Below are 20,895 nucleotides of genomic sequence, written 5' to 3'. Positions count from 1 at the left end.
TAACACGAACAGTTGAATCACTTTATTTTCATGGTGAACTCAATAGGGCATTTGAAGAAATTATTTTTATTTCTAAATACTGACTCAAACAAAAAGAGATGGGACACATGTCAAAATTACAAAGCTATGTTTACATTACATCAACACTGAACAAAAATATAAACGCAACATGCAATGTTATTCCCATTTTTCCTGAACTGAAATAAAAAATCCCAGAAATGTTCCATAGGCACAAAAATCGTATTTCTCTCAAATGTTGTGCACAAATTAATCTCTGTTCATGAGCATTTCTCCTATGTCAAGATATTCCACCTGACAGGTGTGGCATGTCAAGAAGCATATTAAACAGAATGATCATTACACAGGTGCACCTTGTGCTGGGGACAATAAAAGGCCACTTTAAAATGTGCAGTTTTGTCACACAACACAATGCCACAGATGTCTCAAGTTGTGGGAGCGTGCAATTGGCATGCTGACTGCAGGAATGTCCACCAGAGCTGTTGTCAGGGAATTGAATGTTAATTTCTCTACCATAAGCTGCCTCCAACGCCGTTCTAGAGAATTTGGCAGTATGTCCAACCGCATGTGTAACTATGCCAACCCAGGACCTCCATATCCGTTTTCTTCACCTGCGGGGTCAGTATACTTCAGTGTTACACAATTTCAGAAGACATGTTGAATGAAATCAGGTGTCAGGACCATCATGTTGCCTACCCAGAGGTATAAGGAGTTGGGCAACATAACACTAGCTACTACCAATATTAATAATAGACTAGCCTAGTCTTTATTTAACATTAATGAAGCCAAAGTAGGCAGAGATTAATAGCCCTGTGGTCACCTCCATGCTTAATGCATTGACATCTAGCCCCCCGGAGGCCATTCCCTAGACTTCAATTATAAACTGGTGAGGTTGGGTACGTTCCTTTAAAATCAATTTTCACTGTATAATCTGTTGAGTTTCTTATGGTTTCTATGCATAACAGTCATAAGCTTGTGTCAATCCTCCACATTGGCACGGTAACATAAAACAGCACACTGTTGTTAGCTTCTCGGGAGCCAATAAGAGTCTCTTCTGCGTCATGTGGACAGGATGCTCTGTGCTATACAGAAGGGGTAAAACTCCATGCCGGCGTAGTATTTCTATAGTAATAATATTGTGTTAACACATTTTTCGAATGGTCCTTATTCCACTTGTGTCGCAGCAATAACCCCTAAACTCAATTTTACACAATAACAAAGCTATTATTAAAGTGTTACTAAAACAGATAACAGCGAGATACAAGTGAATACTCATATCTGAACCCTCCTTGGCAGAGAAAAAGCCATCAATCAACAGTGTGAAACTAAAATCATCTCCAATTAATTTATTTCTTGCTGTGCAAGAGCATTCATGTCTTGTTTACCAGTTTGATTAAATCCAGGGCCCTGTACTGTAAACAGAGCACCCACCCCCAGCAGGAAAAACAGAACTAGACAATAATTTGTGCCAAGTGTGATATCCCTCCTAAACAGCTCGGGCTAACGTTCCTATCCACCCAGTAAGGTCAGCAGGCTAGTCTCTTTCATTGGTATATACTGAGTGCAACTTGTGAATTTTGTATTGTCAATTTGTTGTCTACTGTATTTAAACACGTACATGATGCTGCAACAACATTTCCCCATGGGGAACTATAAAGTCAGTAAAGCGTGTCAAACCAAGACTAGTCTGACATGAACGTGCCACATAGGGCTAGTTGTGTACCTGAACCCAGGAAGCAATCACCCCCCTAGGAGTTCAATTGTTCCAGGGATTTGCTGTCCTCGTCAGAGGGCCTATGTGTGAGGCTCTGAAATCCAGGCTGCCTGGCTGCACACAACACCAGGGAGGAGGAAGGACAAACACTGGGCCCGGCCGGTGCATGATGCTGCTGACTCGGCACCATGGTTCCTCTGCCCCAGGGAACCCAACACTTAAGGCCACCGAGACCAATGGCAAGAATGCAAGGCATTCAGTGACACATTTCCGTAGCGTTATGTGGGTTCTCACCACTGCAGTACGGTATAAAAAGTGCAGCAAGTTAACACGACACCAACTTGAGAGCTCGGGGGACTTAAACTTAAAAAAAGACAGTTTTGATTAGTGCACTTGATCTGTTTAATCATCTCAATACTGACACTGATATTCAGGGCAGGAAAGTGTTTTTATTTTTTATTTAACTAGGCAAGTCAGTTACGAACAAATTCTTATTTACAATGACGGCCAATACCGGACGACGCTGGGCCAATTGTGCGCCACCCTATGGGACTCCCAATCACGGCCGGATGTGATGCAGCCTGGATTCGAGCCATGTACTGCAGTGACGCCTCTTGCACTGAGATGCAGTGTCTTAGACCACTGCGCCACTCGGGAGCCCGAGTGTCTGACAATAATAATTATTTCATCTACCTAAAATGACTTAATCCAAGCAGAAATGGAATGCAATTACTATGTCATATTAGCTTCAGGGAGATTAGCCAATCTTGGATTATTCCTAAACAGAAAATAAAATTGTGCAGAAACTGTAATATGGTGTAGACTATACTCCAGTGCTTCAGGCCCCAGTAAAAAAAATGTAAATAATGTCAAATCAGAAACATTTCACAGAGATGAGATTCACATTAGATCAGTAATGTAAGTTTGTGACTATATACACAGCCTGTCATTCTCCTTGAAACAGTTTCAACACTCCTTACATAGATTTCTACTAAAAACATTTACCGCCGAGGTGTAAACACGGAGTAAATTGGAATGAGTTCATTGGAATGCCACATCGAAAAGTTTAAGTGCTGAACTTGTGTATGCTCAATAGGGTGCAACTTTAATGCCAACTGTAAGTTTCATAATAAAAGATAAAGTCCATGTTTAGGCACAAAGTAGAATAAACATCTATCAGAGAGTTGGGGGCTTTGTCTCTGAGAACAGTGCCCTCTGCTGTTACTCGAGTGGAGAGGAATAATGACAGACAGAGCCGTCACTTTAATTCACTGCAATGCACAAAAACTGCATAATGCTCGTCTCGGACGACAACAACACAATCTATCTTTTTGGCAAGATGATGTCACCTTGCCCCGAGATGATGCCGCCTTGCCTCAAGATGCTAATTATGCAAGGGGGTTGATAAAGTCATCCATCACACTAACACCTGTGAAATGCAACTATTTAAATATGTTTGCTGGAACTCAGTGTTGATAGTTTCCAAGCCAATGTGATTGGTCCTGTGTCTCCCTCAGCGTTTGGAGGTGAGCGTGAGGGTGGAGGAGACGCGGAAGATCTGAGGCAGCATGTTGCTCAACTGGTAGAACATCTCCTCCGATATACTCTGTCAATAAAACACAGACAGCAATGCTTAGTGAGCACGCATGGAACGGATGTCTTTCCAACAGAGTAGCCTAAACGGACACAAACGGCTTACATGCACAACATCAACTTGGGGGAAATTCTTAACATACAAATTCACAACATTTTTGTTGTTGTCGCTTATTTGTGTACAACAGTTAAGGACAACCTAAGCAGGAACCTTTAGCTCAGCGCCACCTTTAGCTCGGTGTCCCATTTCCTGTGGGACCAGTCAAGATGCTGTAATCATGTGTGCTCTGACAGCTATGGCACTCATAGGGAACATGTTAGGTCACAACTCTAACAGGCCTTCTAATAAGCATTTTAAGTATTAACGTCTCTCACAACACTCGTATTTAGAGAGCATACAGTACGTGTCTCGTTTGAGGTGTAGAAAATGCTGTTTTAGAAGTTCTATTTTGAATGGTATCGGAGCGTAAGGCTGGCAGACGTAAAAGCTGTTATAACCCTTGATGCTGGTCTTATCCCCTGAGCCTGTCAACATGTAGGCATAGTATAGGCAACCCAGTCTATAGGGATCCTCCCTCAGAACAATAGACTTATATAACTAACCTGTAACAAAGACACATTAATAAAGGGAATGGTTCTATAGAGAAATAAGAGCTCTCACCAAAACAAGTCATATAAATAATCCTACACACACATAGATAAATACAAACACACACACAACCAGTCAAAGGTTTAGACACACCTACTCTTTCAAGGGTTTTTCTTTCTTTAAAAAACAAAACAATTTTCTACATTGTAGAATAATAGTGAAGGAATCATGTTGTAATCAGAAAAAAGTGTTAAATAAATCTAAATATATTTTATATTTGAGATTCTTCAAAGTAGCCTTGACAGCTTTGCATACTTGTGGCATTCTCTCAACCGGCTTCATGAGGTAGTCACCTGGAATGCATTTCAATTAACAGGTGTGCCTTGTTAAGTTAATTTGTCGAATTTCTATCCTTCTTAATGTGTTTTTTGGCTACTACATGATTCCATGTGTTATTTCATAGTTTTGATGTCTTCACTATTATTCTACAATGTTCTACAAAGTAGAAAATAGTAAAAATAAAGAAAAACCCTGGAATGAGTAGGTGTCCAAACATTTAACTGGTACTGTATATATTCTGCAAGCTAGGTCTGAGTCATCAAGGTTCTGGCCAGTTTACCAGCAGACCTATTCTTACCTGTGGAACTAGAAACTGGACAGTCCGTGAGATCCCTCCATCCCACGATGCCATCTCCATCATGAAACCTGCAGAGGGAAACATCTTAAGTCAGGACAGAGAGGTCTCAGTGGAGACACGAGGGGAAAATGCCACTGGTGCGTCTTACTATCTCACCTTTGACACATTTGAAGACCAGCTCGGCCCGCTTCAGGCACCACGGGATGGTCATCTCCTGCAGGTGAGAGAATAAGACGAGTCAGTCAGGTCACAGGATGGTGGAACACACTAATCCTCTGTCACCCTCACTGTTCCCTTCTACTCTGCCTGCCTGACGTTGTCAAAAAGCATATTTTCATAAAGAATAAACATTTTCTCATTGCCTTCTATTGCTCCTTTGACGAACTATGCTGGTCATTATGTCACTGTACATATAAACTGAGCTGGGCAAAAGTACAATTTCTTCAGTTGGAAAAAGTACTGGAAAAGAAGAATCCCGACGGAAATGCTTTCAACTGAAAAAGAGACTGGTTCCTGCACCTTAGGAAGTGAGAATACTATGCAGAATACATTTGTGAACACGCTCTTGCTTTGACTTGAGAGAAGACGTTTCATCAGACATGTAGTGGCACGATAAGGAGAGGGCCCTCTCTGCACCGCAGTGAGGAGGTCTACATCAGGCAGCAGCTTGTTCAGAAATGGCTGTTCTCAGGTTCTGGGTTGCTCAATGTGGACTCAGGAGTGCTGCTGTCTTTCAATGCTATCGCTACCCTCCTCTGTGTGTACAGAGTGCTGTATACTCAGTTTGAGTAAACACAAATGTTCACGACTCTCTGCTTTTCCCTCATCTACTCCTGAATGGAGGAAATGCTAAGGAGAGTTCACAACCAGAGCTGAACAGGCCAGAACACTGCCGAGGTTGCACTGAACAAACAAGCAGAGAGACGTGGAGGAGGAAGTAGAAATGAGAGACAGTATCAAAGGCTTGTGAATGTGCTATCGGGGAGGGTAGGAACATGTCAGGATGACACTGGGAATGGAGACAACAGACTGAATGAAGCCCACTGCACTGCAGACCTGGGTTCAAATACATGTGTATTTGATTATTTGTTTTTTTAAATACTTATTTTCTGTGTATTTGAGTATTTTCAAATCTTGTGGCCTAAATCAACTACTTATATTGGAAGTATTTTAAAGTAATTTCAAATAATTTGAGATATTTGAAATAGCATCTGAACCCAGGTCTGCAGCACTGTTTAACTGCAGGCCAGGAGGGGCAAATCAGTTCCTAAGGCCTGAAATAACACCGTCATTATTCCACTTTTCCTTCTTCCTCAGTCTATTTTTCCATCCTTTTCTCCTTCCCCCACTAATCATCTAACCAAGGAACCTGGAGTGGTCAGTACAGTTCACTGGGTTTACACCATATAACTGTACAGTTAACTAATAAGCTATCAAAGCTCTTCACACAACCCTTTCCTATTAAACATCACCAACATGCTGGACCCCAAAAAACGATTTTGATTGGTGTTCATAAATGCAAAATGTAGCATAATGGTAACTGCTGGTGACCTGAACTTACAACACTGTACATGCATTATGCATCCGACTTCTGGGACCTCGAGGTAAATTATCTTCTCCTTTTACACACATAATATGAAGCTCTCTCTCACCTCTGACATGTCGTGGACCAGTAGCAGAGGGATGGTGATGGTGGTGATGTCGTGAGTGCAGCAGACCTTGAGGATGTTGCGGAGGCCCATGATGGCAGGGTCCCGGGCCGTTATGTTGCCTGAGCGCACGTTGTCATCCACACACAGGTGGAACACTATGTGGACCTCAGACAGGTTGGAGTGGCGGGAGATGTAAAATTCACCTGAGACCGTGACAGAAGAGAATTTAGGGAGTAAGATAAGGTACTAGAAATGACAGCCTATGTGTGTTTTTTTCCCCCTCAATTTTCGTGATATCCAAATTGGTAGTTACAGTCTTGTCCCATCGCTGCAACTCCCGTACAGACTCGGCAGAGGCAAAGGTCGAGAGCCATGTGTCCTTCGAAACACGACCCTGCCAAGCCGCACTGCTTCTTGACACACTGCTCGCTTAATCTGGAAGCAAGCCACACAAATGTGTCGGAGGAAACACCGTACACCTGGCGACGGTGTCAGCGTGCCTGCGCCCGGCCTGCCAGAGGAGTCTCTAGAGCGCGATGGGACAAGGACATCCCGGCCGGCCATGCCCTCTCCTAACCCGGACGACGCTGGGCCAATTGTGCGTTGCCCCATGGGTCTCCCGGTCGAGGCCGGCAGCAACACAGCCCGGGATCGAACCCGGATCTGTAGTGACGCCTCAAGCACTGCAGTGCCTTTAGACCCCTGCCCCACTCGGGAGGCCCTATGAAAGCCTATTTCTAAACTAGGCAAGTCAGTTAAGAACAAATTATTTTTTATAATGACTGCCTAGGAACAGTGGGTTAACTGCCTTGTTCAGGGGTAGAATGAAATTCGCTACACTATACTTGCTTGTTTTGTCACTATCTGAAATAAGGGAAACTATTATAATTTTAGCAACCAGGAAATGGCAGAGCTTTTTCTGCATAGTGCATCTTTACGTAAAATGTTCACAATGTCAGGATTCATCCCTTAAAGAATTTGTCAAAACCATATATTCAGTCAACTTTACCTGGTAAGATATTGGAGGGATTCCTTTCCAAATTTTTGTTTTTATCTTCAGTATTAGTTCCATTCCTAGGAACCTCTGTCAAAAGGAAAACAAGAGATGAGTTAAGAACTTCCTGTATGGAAAACATGTGAGCAAACATGACCTTTCAGGAAGTAAATGACAATAGCAACAGAGGTCACAGGCCCATCCATATAAGGCCTGATAGCCAGGAGGACTATTTCCATACTCAGCTCTCTGATAGCTCTCCACTCAAACAGCCATTCAATGGGGACTTTTATACGGATCTTGACAGAGGTTTCCGACAACACACGTTGGCAATGATGTCAAAAGAGCCTTGTCCTTCCTCCTGACATAATCACTAACACATATGTCCAGTTTGCCATTTACTTTGCCCTTGTTCAAACATGACTTTACTGGGCCAAGATCTGACAGATGTATAAAATTGAGCTCACAGCCATGCAATCTCCATAGACAAACACTGGCAGTAGAATGGCCTTACTGAAGAGCTCAGTGGCTTTCAACGTGGCACCGTCATAGGATGCCACCTTTCCAACAAGTCAGTTCGTCAAATTTCTGCCCTGCTAGAGCTGCCCAGGTCAACTGTAAGTGCTGCTATTGTGAAGTGGAAACGTCTAGGAGTGGTAGTCCACACAAGCTCAGAAAACGGGACCACCGAGAGCTGAAGCGCGTAAAAATCGCCTGTTCTTGGTTGCAAAACTCATTACCGAGTTCGAAACTGCCTCTGGAAGCAATGACAGCACAATAACTGTTCATCAGGAGCTTCATGAAATGGGTTTCCATGGCCGAGCAGCCACACACAAGCCTAAGATCACCATGTGCAATGGCAAGTGTCAATTTGAGTGGTGTAAGGCCCGCCGCCATTGGACTCCGGAGCAGGGGAAACACATTCTCTGGAGTGATGAATCACGCTTCACCATCTGGCAGTCCGAAGGGAGGAATCTTGGTTTGGCGAATGCCAGGAGAAGGAACATGCTACATGCCCCAATGCATAGTGCCAACTGTACAATTTGGAGGAGAAGGAATAATGGTCTGGGGTTGTTTTTCATGGTTCTGGCTAGGCCCCTTAGTTCCAGTGAAGGGAAATCTTAATGCTACAGCATACAATGACATACAATGTGCTTCCAACTTTGTGGCAACAGTTTGGGGAAGGCCCTTTCCTGTTTCAGCATGGCAATTCCCCGTGCACAAGGCGAGGTCCATATAGAAATGGTTTGTCAAGATCGGTGTGGAAGAACTTGACTGGCCAATAAGCAAGAGCATTCCAAACCACTGCCAATAACAGCTAATTCTTAGTTTTCACCCTCCCCCCTCAGACCACTCCCAGTTTTAGCAAAATTCTTGCTTGAGAAATTGCCCTTTGCTAATAAACTATTTTTATTTGTTTTCATTTCAAATTAAAATAAATAATCACAGTAGGGTAATTCAATTGTTACCCAGGAATGATTTGATTGAGATAAAAACGGACGCATTGGACCTTTAAGGTCAACAACAAAAAAATGATTAAACCTTTATTTAACTAGGCAAGTCAGTTCAGAACAAATTCATATATATAATGACGGCCTAACCCGGCCAAATCCTAATGATGCTGGGCCAATTATGTGCCGCCCTATGGGACTCCCAATCAGGACCAGTTGTGATACAGCCTAGAATCGAACCAGTTCCTGTAGTGACGCCTCTAGCACTGAGATGCAGTGCCATAGACCGCTGCACCACTCGGGAGCCCCATCATGAACTTTACCCAGTAGCAGGACATTTCAGCCCAAAACCTGTTTGCCTCTGCCAGGAGGCTAAAACTTGGCCTCAAGTGGATTTTCCAGGAAGACAATATCCCCAAGCACACATCAAAATCCAAAAAGAAATGGTTAATTGACCACAATTTTTTTTTACATTTTACTATTGCCATCTCAGTCTCTAGACTAGAACCCCATTGAAAACCTGTGGTTTAATTGAAGAGGGAAGTCATAAGAGCAGACGAAGGATATCAAGGATCTGGAAGGATTCTGTATGGAGGAATGGTCTAACATCCCTCCCAATGTGTTCTCCTTGTAAAACAGTTAGAAAAAGGCTCAGTGCCGTTATCTTCGCAAGGGGATGTATTGAAAGGTATTGAAAACAGGGGTGCCAATCATTTTCATCCCTGTTGGTGTGTGTGTGACTGACTCACCCGGCTGGACTTTGTGCTTGCTGCTCCTCTGAGCCCAGGCGTAAAGCACCACCTGCTGGACCACCTCCAGCTGCTCCTCCAGCCGAGGGAAGTGGAAGTCTGTACACTCCTTAGATACTGTGGCAAAATCTGGGGAACACACACAAACACATGATGAGGACTCTTACAATCTCACAATGTTTATGAAGGTTAGGGTTTGGCGTATGTTCTGTGACAAAACCTTCATGAGCTATCGTCATGCTCAAACATCTAACTCACTGGTGTCCTCAAGCCAAACATGTTGGGGCGGCAGGGTAGCCTATTGGTTAGAGCTAGTAACCGGAAGGTTGCAAGTTCAAACCCCCGAGCTGACAAGGTAGAAATCTGTCATTCTGCCCCTGAACAGGCAGTTAACCCACTGTTCCTAGGCCGTCATTGAAAATAAGAATTTGTTATTTTAACTGACTTGCCTAGTTAAATAAAAGGTCAAATAAAAAATGGCAATAAGAAAGATTGAATTGATTCAGTAATGATAAATGGGTTTTACACTCTCATGCAACTAACAGGCCCTAACAGTGGTCTCCTGCTTAATGTTGACCACTGACCCTTGACCTCTCACCTCTCTTGATGCCACTATAGGAGTTGACCCGGTTGTCCACCAGCAGCACCAGGCCACACAAGGACGAGGAGTAGAGCGACAGAGCAGTCTGCAGCCGCCGCAGCTTGGTCCCGCTGCTGCCATGCCGACGGTGCTTACAGAAGTCCAGCACGTCTGCCCGCACCAGCCGCAGGTTGTGCATGGTCTTCAGCTGTGCACCTGGACGACACCGTCAAAATACATCAGAAACAAACAAAAATATACACTCAACACATATGGGACGTCTTTATATTTTACGATGTCAGGAAGTAAAGTATAGGGTCATCAGGGTTCATTTTTATCATAGGCTTGTTGGACCAGGCAGCAGTGTTTCCATGGGGACACAGACAGTATAGTACCTAAGTGGATGGTGAAGCTCTCCTCCAGCTGTCGCTGCTCCTCATACAGCCTGGCCCCAGGCTCAGACTCCACTGTCAGCTGACTGGGCTGCACCTTGATCTCCTCACTGACAAACACAACCTCACACTGTAAAGGGCAGGGTTCACAAGATGACTAGCCTTGTCCTGGACCTGTGTCTGCCGTCTTGCCCACGCTAATGAGCATAGAAGTTGGCTAAACAGCACAAACAGATCTGGGACTGGAAGATGAGTGGACACAGGGCTACGAAGATAACCATCTGACGGGAGAGCATGGCACAAAATGTTATCGCCAAAGTGAACCATAAAATTAGGTTCCTGGCAAGAACCTCCAAATATCTGAATAAGAATGCAATGGGGACATTGGCAGGGGCTCTTGTTCAGTGCCACTTTGATTATGCAAGCTCTTCCTGGTACAATCGTGCCTCCAAGATATAAAAAAATGTATTAAAACAATTTAGTCATGATTATTCTTAAACTTCCATCACACATCTTGACTACTCCCACTTTGAAAGCCTTAGATGGCTTAAAGTGGAGGAGAGAGTGGCTCAGATAAAATGGTGTCTTGTACATAAGATTGTCCACAGTATGGTCCCCAGGTACTTAGGTAACTACTTTAACTTAGTAAGGGATAACCAGAACTATTCAACTGGAAGGAGTGAAACTGACGTTGTTCCTTTTAGATTTAAAAGTGGTATAGGGGGAAAAAAAATGTATACTCGGCTGCCATTCTTTGGAATAATCTTCAGAGTAATTTTTAAATTACTTCCATAGGTTGTTTCAAGTTCTCACTGAAAAAAATAGCTAAATAGTAGCATGTCTCAAAAGTGAGTGGTAAGATTAAAGTAGGTGACAGGGAGGGAAATGTCCGTGATAGCATATGGTCTGCCTTTTTGGTGCCTGTTGTTTATTATATTGTGACTGTCTTGTGTATGTATGTATTAGAGGTCGACCGATTAATCGGAATGGCTGATAACTTGAAATCGGCCATAATTATTCATAACAATCGGAAATCGTTAATTTTGGTTACATTTTTTTTTACACCTTTATTTAATCTTTATTTAACTAGGCAAGTCAGTTAAGAACACATTCTTATTTTCAATGACGGCCTAGGAACGGTGGGTTAACTGCCTTGTTCAGGGGCAGAACGACATATTTCTACCTTGTCAGCTCAGGGATTCAATCTTGCAACTTACGGTTAACTAGTCCAACGCTCTAACCACCTGCCTCACGAGGAGCCCGCCTGTTACGCGAATGCAGTAAGAAACCAAGGTAAGTTGCTAGCTATCATTAAACTTAATCAATCATAATCACTAGTTATAACTACACATGGTTGATGATATTACTAGTTTATCTAGCGTGTCCTGCGTTGCATATAATCAATGCAGTGCGCATTCGCGAAAAAGGACTGTTGTTGCTCCAACGTGTAACTAACCATAAACACCAATGCCTTTCTTAAAATCAATACACAGAAGTATATATTTTTAAACCTGCATATTTAGCTAAAAGAAATCCAGGTTAGCAGGCAATATTAACCAGGTGAAATTGGGTCACTTCTCTTGCGTTCATTGCACGCAGAGTCAGGGTATATGCAACAGTTTGGGCCGCCTGGCTCATTGCGAACTAATTAGCCAAAATGTTACGTAATAATGACATAACATTGAAGGTTGTGCAATGTAACAGGAATATTTAGACTGATGGTTGCCACCCGTTAGATCAAATACGGAACGGTTCCGTATTACACTGAAAGAATAAATGTCTTGTTTTCGAGATGATAGTTTCCGGATTCGACCATATTAATGACCTAAGGCTCGTATTGTGTGTGTTATTATGTTATAATTAAGTCTATGATTTGATAGAGCAGTCTGACTGAGCGATGGCTCAGCAGGCTCATACGCATTCATTCAAACAGCACTTTCATGCATTTTGCCAGCAGCTCTGCTGATTGACTTCAAGCCTATCAACTCCCGAAATTAGGCTGGTGTAATGATGTGAAATGGCTAGCTAGTTAGCGGGGTGCGTGCTAATAGCGTTTCAAACGTCACTCGCTCTGAGACTTGGAGTAGTTGTTCCCCTTGCTCTGCATGGGTAACGATGCTTCGAGGGTGGCTGTCGTCGATGTGTTCCTGGTTCGAGCCCAGGTAGAAGCGAGGACAGGGACGGAAGCTATACTGTTACACTGGCAATACCAAAGTGCCTATTAGAACATCCAATAGTCAAAGGTATATGAAATACAAATGGTATAGAGAGAAATAGTCCTATCTATAATAACTACAACCTAAAACTTCTTAACTGGGAATATTGAAAACTCATGTTAAAAGGAACCACCAGCTTTCATATGTTCTCATGTTCTGAGCAAGGAACTGAAACGTTAGCTTTCTTACATGGCACATATTGCACTTTTACTTTCTTCTCCAACACTTTGTTTTTGCATTATTTAAACCAAATTGAACATGTTTCATTATTTATTTGAGGCTAAATTGATTTTATTGACGTATTATATTAAGTTAAAATAAGTGTTCATTCAGTATTGTTGTAATTGTCATTATTACAAATCAATTTAAAAAAATAAATTAAAAAAAATAAATTAAAAAAAATCGGCCGATTAATCGGTATCGGCGTTGAAAAATCATAATCGGTCGACCTCTAGTATGTATGTATGTATGTATGTATGTATGTATGCATGCATGTATGTATATAGATATATATACTGTTTATATATTAAGAGTATGTGAGACAAGGAAGATGTACCTGTTCATAGTTGTTTATTAGGAACGGAAATTGTATTAATTATCAGATGTTGTGAAACAAACAATTGTGTCTGTCATTGTCTGTTGTCATTACAATCGCCGCCTAACCTTGTTGTATTTCACCTTCCCCTTTCCTTCTTCAAAAGGACCACGATGAAAATAAGCTGTTAAGCTTTATTGTGTTATCCTTGATGATTTTCTTAAATTGTATGTGGAGGCGTCACCATGTATGTATTTTACAAATTGTCAAATAAATTCTATCAATCAAACCCCAGATGAGGTGCATTGGGACTGACGAACTGCACAAAAAAAGGAGTAAACCATATATAACAACATAAAATCAGCAAGGATGCTCTTTCAATGCCTCTTGAGCGTGCATTTGAAAGTGCTGCTGTGTGCAGATGTCATTCCACTGTGTCTGCAAGCTTTCTTTCCCATCCAAGCACTTAACCACCTGACTCGACTAGTCATTATCTTGATTTAACCAATGTTGCTTCACTGTGAGCCTTGAAAGTGTTAGTAGGATTTCAAGGAACAGAAAAAAACCTGCTGATTTGCACCCCCCTAAAAAGCTACTTGAGAGTAAGTACATTTCTGCACATATGCATTCACAAGCACGCAAACACACATATAGGCACCAACACTCTCTCTCTCTTACTTAATAGTGCTGTTATTGGGGTTCTGCATGTCCTGGTGCAGTTTGATCACCCACTCCTGATACTCCTGCTTCTGAATATGAGTCACCTGTTTCAGTTCATTGGCCCACTTGTTCTCCAGCACCTGACCAGAGAGAAGAATGACCAATCGTGAATATTCATGACTGTGTAGCTCTGTGCATAGAGCATTGCAATGCTTGTAGCTCAAACGGACAAACTGACTGGTTCTGTGTCTTACCTGCTGGGCATCGAAGTGTTGAGAGGCAACTGCATTTACATCCTGGTCAGTCATGGTCTTTCCCAGCTCCTGCATGACTTTGTCCATCTCTGCTGCCTGTCTGGGAGTTGAGAAAAACAGAACAACGCTAAACGCATTAGGCATTTGTTATATGAAACTAACTTCAACTACGATGACTTAATTGGCTCCTTTGCAATTGAGGACTTATCTCTATGATCATACCAACCTCTCTTGTAACTTATTCAGCTCCATGTCTCTCTCACTGATGAGCTCTGAGACGCTGACAAAGTAGTTGTGTTCCAGGTTGAGCAGGGTGTCAGAGGCCGGGGAATGGATGAGCTCGTGGTAAACATCTGCAAAGTCCTCATCCCAGCAGGGCTCCTCAGGACAAGCATGTTCCAGCGTTGTCTAAATAGGAACAAGGAAAAGAGGATGATGGTGTCTGGGAGTAACCTTTTGAGAGTAAAGGAAAATCACAGGAAGACATTGTTCAGTAGATCAGAGGAAATTGCAGGAAGTGAAAAAGTAAGTGACTGTGCTGTACGAAAGACCCGGGCAACAATTGTGAGTGGACAGTGTGAAAAGCAAGAGGCGATTCTCCTTAACGAACGTAATAGAGGGGAAGCTACGAGAGGGACCTTGTACTTGTGCCATATTTAGAATGGGCATAGAAAAGTTTAGAGTCTTCCTCTATTAATATAAGACCAGGGATCTTTACGCAGCAAACATGATATACATTAAAAAGACCTTCGCAGTTCCTTCAAATACACTGGACAGCGTCCATGAGTATTTCTGCACTCGTGCAGTAAAATGTTAAATGGTTACCCTGTAGACATCACAGCAGTGAGCAACCAAGCTTTATTGGAGCGCCAGCCTTGTTCATTTTTACAAGTGCTTGAGCAAGTGGCAGCAGAATTTTAAGTCCAGAACTTTGAAGTGCATGAAGCCGATGATCTTGTCGACTTTAAAAGACAAAAAAAAAATAGGGAAGATATTCTGTTTCAAAGTGAGTTTCCGCTTTCATCCATTTAAAGTAAAAGCCACCATGTCTAGTAATCTCTCTCATCAGATCACAGATGTATTCATGATTTTAATGACGACGCAGGTCTTGCTTGTATAAAATTGATGAGCTGCAACTCAAAGACAAACACTACATCTTGGCAACTCCCGAGAACTTTTAGCAAATCTTTCCAATCTAATTTGATACATTGTTTCCGAAACTTACGGAGCAGTCAACTGTCTGTGACTCACTGACTTTCTGTGTCAATATAATGATCTATGACCACAACTCAGACACTGGGAGATAATCATATTATCAGGAGGCACAGTACACAAACACTTCTCTAGCTCATCTTTCAGATAATTGGATTGTTCCATACAGAAAATAACATAAGAATACAGATTGCACTGTAGTCTCATACATCCAACAGTGTCATCCACTTCTGTAATGTGAGGTGAACAACATGAGGAAATGAAAAAAATATATATAATTCGGCGGGTGAGACACTATCAGACAGAAGCGAGGGATCAGGGAGAAGAAGCGAGAGGACAGAAGCAGGGGCGGGGTTAGCTTTAGGGACAAACAAGTTCATATGAAAATATGCTTCTAAACATGGTCTTTGGTTTTGAGTTCTGCTTTTACCTCAGAGTAGGCCTTAGCCCATGTGTTTGTAAGCTGGTTGATGTCCACCTCTCCTGTTGTCAGTCTCTGTAGGGCCAACTCTGCTTCTCTGTCATAGTCCTGGATGGTTTCACTCTCAATAAAGGTGGACAGTGTGCTCTTCAGTTCTAAACAAAGATACATTAAATGATTAGTACCAAACGGTATGTTTGGATGAATAGAAGAGACAAAGTTTCATTTTATTTAGTTAAATGGAAATCTCACCATTCTCAACGAAGCAAGGTATTTTGTGCAGCAGCATAAGTCGTCCATGAAGGTCACTGACATTTTCTTGGACAGGGAATTGCAGAGGTACTTTGAGGACACAGACATTCCTCCCTGCCCTGAACCGAAATACAAACTCCTTCTCAGTGGTGGTGTTCACCTTTCCCTTGTTTTTCTTCATTTTCTCAGCTGAAAGCAGATGAAAGAAGTTATAAACCAATTAAAATTAGAGTAGTGAGTATATGTACAGTAATAAGAACGCAATCACATCCTGTGTCATGTATACCAGATATGCATCTCAAACTATCATTTTGCCCCTTTCCAATCAGTGTGGAATTTCCTTCCTCTCGAACATATACGACAAAAAATTCCAAACAGTCCTTTTACTAGCAAGAATGTTGTCCGGTGACTGTTGTTATTCGGATGGAAATATGAGAGAAAATACCCACACGAAAGTGATATTAACGCGACTTAAAACACGAGTGTCTCTGTGTGTGGCCATCATGGTTTGCTTGCTCATCACCTACGGCAGGTGCACAAGACGGAAGTGCATGCACACATACTAACTGAAAGTCTTGCAGGTGTTTACATGGTTTTGCACATGTGCCTGGTGGTAGAAACCTCAATGGCAGCACCAGAGTTATGAAAAGTCGGTTTAATGATATTATCCAAAGGAAAGTTCTTCTTTAATTTCAACCCTAATAAGAACAAACAGGGACAACCAGTACAGTAATCTGGCTTGTAAGGAAACTTTCCAAGTCTTTGCAGTGCTTTAATTCAGACTGTGCACCCAGAAAGCTTGTATCACAGTTTGATTTATTAGGCAAGCTATCATTCTCAATTTCTACAGAAATTATAGGCAGCAGATCCGACCCACTTGCTAACAACTGCACTAGGGTCAGACAGGCTTCCAGTGTAGATTAAGACCCCGTGGAGCCGGCGCAAAATATGGCCTGGAAAACATAACACAATCTAGGGATGAGAAATGCGTCGTACTCCGAATTGTTGCATTATCCCAACTGCTACACCGAGAAGATTGAACGACTGATAAAAAACGAATAGTCGTTCAATCTTCTCGGTGTAACAGTTGGATAATGGGACAATTCGGAGTACAACGTATTTCTCATCCCTGGAGCGAGGTACGTTTCCAGGCCATATCTTGCGCCGGCTCTGCAGTATCTTAATCTACACAGGAAGCCTGTCCGACCCCAGGGCAGCTGTAAGCAACCGGGTCGGATCTGCTGGCTACAGAAATAGCCTGGGGCCATTTAGTATCAATTGGAAATAGAATAATTTAGCTAACTACCAGGCTTGCATGGTACAGATTATTGCTGACAGATACCTAGCTAGCTAATAAAAACAATAAGCATTAATGTGTTAGCCCCATTGGTCCCTTCAGCTAACGTTAGGTAATACACTAAATACAAAAATATGTGGACACCAAATGAGTGGATTTGGCTATTTCAGCCACACCTGTTGCTGACAGATATATAAAATAGAGCACACAGCCATGCAATCTCCATAGACAATAGAATGGCCTTAATGAAGAGTTCAGTGACTTAACGTGACACTGTCATAGGATGCCACATTTCCAACAAATTTCTGCCCTGCTAGAGCTTCCCCGGTCAACTGTAAGTGCTGTTATTGTAAAGGGGAAATGTCTATGAACAACAACAGCTCAGCCGCGAAGTGGTAGGCCACACATGCTCACAGAATGGGACCACCAAGTGCTGAAGCATGTAGCGCATAAAATCATCTGTCCTCGGGTTGCAACACTCACTATTGAGTTCCAAACTGCCTCTGGAAGCAACGTCAGCACAATAACTGTTTGTCGGAAGCTTCATGAAATGGATTTCCATGGCTGAGTAGCCGCACACAAGCTTGAGATCACCATGTGCAATGCCAAGCGTCGGCTGGAGTGGTGTAAAGCTCGCCGCCATTGGACTCTGGAGAAGGGGAAACGCGTTCTCACCAATGAAGAATCACACTTCACTATCTGGCAGTCCGACGGATGAATCTGGGTTTGGCTGATGCCAGAAGAACGCTACCTGCCCCAATGCATACTGCCAACTGTAAAGTTTGGTGGAGGAATGGTCTGGTGCTGTTTTTCATGGTTCAGGCTATTCCCCTTAGTTCCAGTTAAGGGAAATCTTAACGATACAGCATACAATGACATTCTAGACAATTATGTGTTTCCAACATTGTGGCAACAGTTTGGGGAAGGCCCTTTCCTGTTTCAGCATGACAATGCCCCTGCGGACAAAGCGAGGTCCATACAGAAATAGTTTGTTGAGATCGGTGTGGAAGAACTTGATTGGCCTGCACAGAGCCCTGACCTCAGCCCCATCGGACAACTTTAGGATGAATTGGAACGCCGACTGCGAGCCAGGCCTAATCGCCCAACATCAGTGCCCGACGTCACGAATACTCTTGTGGCTGAATGGAAGCAGGTCCCCGCTGAAATCTTCCATATCTAGTGGAAAGCCTTCCCAGAAGAGTGGAGACTGTTATAGCAGCAATGGGGGGGACCAACTCAATATTAATGCCCATGATTTTGGAATGAGATGTTCGACGAGCCGGTGTCCACATACTTTTGGTCATGTATTGTATATAGTCATGATGCGTCAGGTTACGTAACTAAAGCTTTCGCTAGTTAGCAATAGTAGCTAACATTGCAGTGATCGGTGCCTAGCTTAGTGCAACCAATAACAACAATATTGACACTAATCATACTGCAGCCGTGATACATTTGTTTCAGAAGAATAAATATGGGAGAAGTCTAGTTTTACCTGTACATTAGTATTTTGAGGATGTAAACTGACGCCCGTGTAAGTGTCCTTGTTTGGACAATCATCTGACTGACACAACTGAGCTAGCTGGGCTTTTGAAATACAACTTTCGTCGTATTGTATTATTTTTTTTGTAAATGTAGGAAACACAAGTGGAACCATATGGAGTTTTATATCTTATTAGTCGAATAATGGTTTTCCATTGTCATTAACAGTAAGGTTATATATTTCAACATTTTGTCAACGTACACAAAAAAAGAACGAATCACCTAAACAGAAACACAATAGAGATGTGCCAGATCCCGTTTGTCGCTGGATAGCTTGAAATAAGTAATCAAGTACTTATTTCAATGTGGTCGTTTAGCTAAGTTATTTAGTATTCATTTGTTATAGTTTGTACACTGTTAAGAGACTTGAGACACGTCATTTAGCAACTAACGTTAGCAAGCTATACAGTTATCAGTTCTCTGTGTCTGACTTTAGTATGGAGCTGCGGCTCTGAGAATTGTTTCTTCACCCTATGTAATGTATTCCCAGTGAAATTGCTAATGTTTCTTTCCCCCCTGTTCAGAGAAATTAGTCATTGAAGTTAGGTTAATGTCCCATACTACATCCTGACCACTAGATGGTGCTGTTTCTGCCATTAGGTAAAACAAGTTTAAAGAACCCCCTCAATGTTAAAGGGATAGTTCACCCAAATTTCAAAATTACATTTGTTTCCTTACCCTGTAAGCAGTCTATGGACAAGGTATGACAGCAACATGCTTTGGTTTTATTGGCCACAAAGGGATAGTTCACCCATACAAAATTACATTGTTTTTCTTACCCTGAAAGCAGTTTATGGACCAGGTATGACAGCAACCATGCAAGTAAATGGTGCCTATATTAGCATTTTCACGCTTCATGTTCGAATTATCCTAAAGTATCTCAAATTGATTGCAACTCAATGATGCTACTTATATATTGTTTTGGATATGAAGTGTGAAAATGCTAATATAGGTACCAATGACTTGCATTGGATAAAAAGTTTAAAAGTTAGCATTTGAAACAAGGAGCAGGTTAACTAAACCAAAGCATGGTTGCTGTCATACCTGGTCCATAAACTGCTTACAGAGTAAGAAACACCATTTAATTTTGTATGGGTGAACTATCCCTTTAACATTGGGGGATCAGAAGCTGGTAATATCAGGATGTAGGATGGGACATAAACCTAACAACGTCAATCACTAATTTCTCTGAACGGGGGAAAAAACACCAAATTCACTGAGAACAGTACTCTGAGCCGCAGCTCTATACTAGGCTACTTGTCAGAGATAGAGCACTGATATTGTATACTCGTTGTTGGGTTGGGATTGGTGTGGGGGGGTCCGTGTGTGGCTTTTGACCTTTCCTTTGGATACCTCATGCCTAACACATTGTTAGAAAAAAGTTTTGTCCAGCTCGGATGTTAGGTACTTTATTTAATATTATATGCATCCTGCATGCAATTCAACGGCTTAGAATCTCAATTCAACGGCTTAGAATCTCAATTCAACGGCTCAGACACAAGAGGCATGTGGCAGGGTCTACAGTCAATCACGGACTACAGGAAGAAATCCAGCCCAGTCACGGACCAGGATGTCTTGCTCCCAGGCAGACTAAATAACTTTTTTGCCCGCTTTGAGGACAATACTGTGCCACTGACACGGCCTGCAACGAAAACATGCGGTCTCTCCTTCACTGCAGCCGAGGTGAGTAAGACATTTAAACGTGTTAACCCTCGCAAGGCTGCAGGCCCAGACGGCATCCCCAGCCGCGCCCTCAGAGCATGCGCAGACCAGCTGGCCGGTGTGTTTACGGACATATTCAATCAATCCCTATACCAGTCTGCTGTTCCCACATGCTTCAAGAGGGCCACCATTGTTCCTGTTCCCAAGAAAGCTAAGGTAACTGAGCTAAACGACTACCGCCCCGTAGCACTCACATCCGTCATCATGAAGTGCTTTGAGAGACTAGTCAAGGACCATATCACCTCCACCCTACCTGACACCCTAGACCCACTCCAATTTGCTTACCGCCCAAATAGGTCCACAGACGATGCAATCTCAACCACACTGCACACTGCCCTAACCCATCTGGACAAGAGGAATACCTATGTGAGAATGCTGTTCATCGACTACAGCTCGGCATTCAACACCATAGTACCCT

At 42.6% G+C, this 20,895-nt stretch overlaps 1 protein-coding gene across 1 annotated transcript; it reads right to left on the bottom strand.

The window, feature by feature from the left end:
* Nucleotides 1-7: 7 nt before the first annotated feature.
* On the bottom strand, nucleotides 8-18,799 carry LOC109889565 (protein C12orf4 homolog). The gene is made up of 14 exons (XM_020481082.2): nucleotides 18,709-18,799; nucleotides 15,920-16,108; nucleotides 15,677-15,822; nucleotides 14,261-14,442; nucleotides 14,035-14,134; nucleotides 13,799-13,920; nucleotides 10,373-10,479; nucleotides 9,996-10,193; nucleotides 9,398-9,526; nucleotides 7,213-7,287; nucleotides 6,204-6,406; nucleotides 4,708-4,765; nucleotides 4,552-4,619; nucleotides 8-3,338 (listed from the first exon to the last, which is right to left on the bottom strand). The coding sequence occupies exons 2-14, from the start codon at nucleotides 16,098-16,100 to the stop codon at nucleotides 3,246-3,248; spliced, it is 1,662 nt and encodes a 553-aa protein (XP_020336671.1). The 5' UTR covers nucleotides 16,101-16,108; nucleotides 18,709-18,799; the 3' UTR covers nucleotides 8-3,245.
* Nucleotides 18,800-20,895: the final 2,096 nt, after the last annotated feature.

This window comes from Oncorhynchus kisutch, linkage group LG4 (genome assembly GCF_002021735.2).
Source record: "Oncorhynchus kisutch isolate 150728-3 linkage group LG4, Okis_V2, whole genome shotgun sequence".
Taxonomy (NCBI): domain Eukaryota; kingdom Metazoa; phylum Chordata; class Actinopteri; order Salmoniformes; family Salmonidae; genus Oncorhynchus; species Oncorhynchus kisutch.
This window is presented reverse-complemented; position numbering and strand designations above follow the sequence as displayed.

Excerpts from the sequence above, each read along its gene's own strand:
- LOC109889565 (XM_020481082.2), bottom strand. The coding sequence starts at position 16,100 with ATGAAGAAAAACAAGGGAAAGGTGAACACCACCACTGAGAAGGAGTTT. Across the intron at positions 7,288-9,397 it reads CAAGCACAAAGTCCAGCCGG|AGGTTCCTAGGAATGGAACT; the intron begins GTGAGTCAGTCA and ends TCCTTTTGACAG. Across the intron at positions 4,766-6,203 it reads TGGTCCACGACATGTCAGAG|GAGATGACCATCCCGTGGTG; the intron begins GTGAGAGAGAGC and ends TCTCACCTGCAG.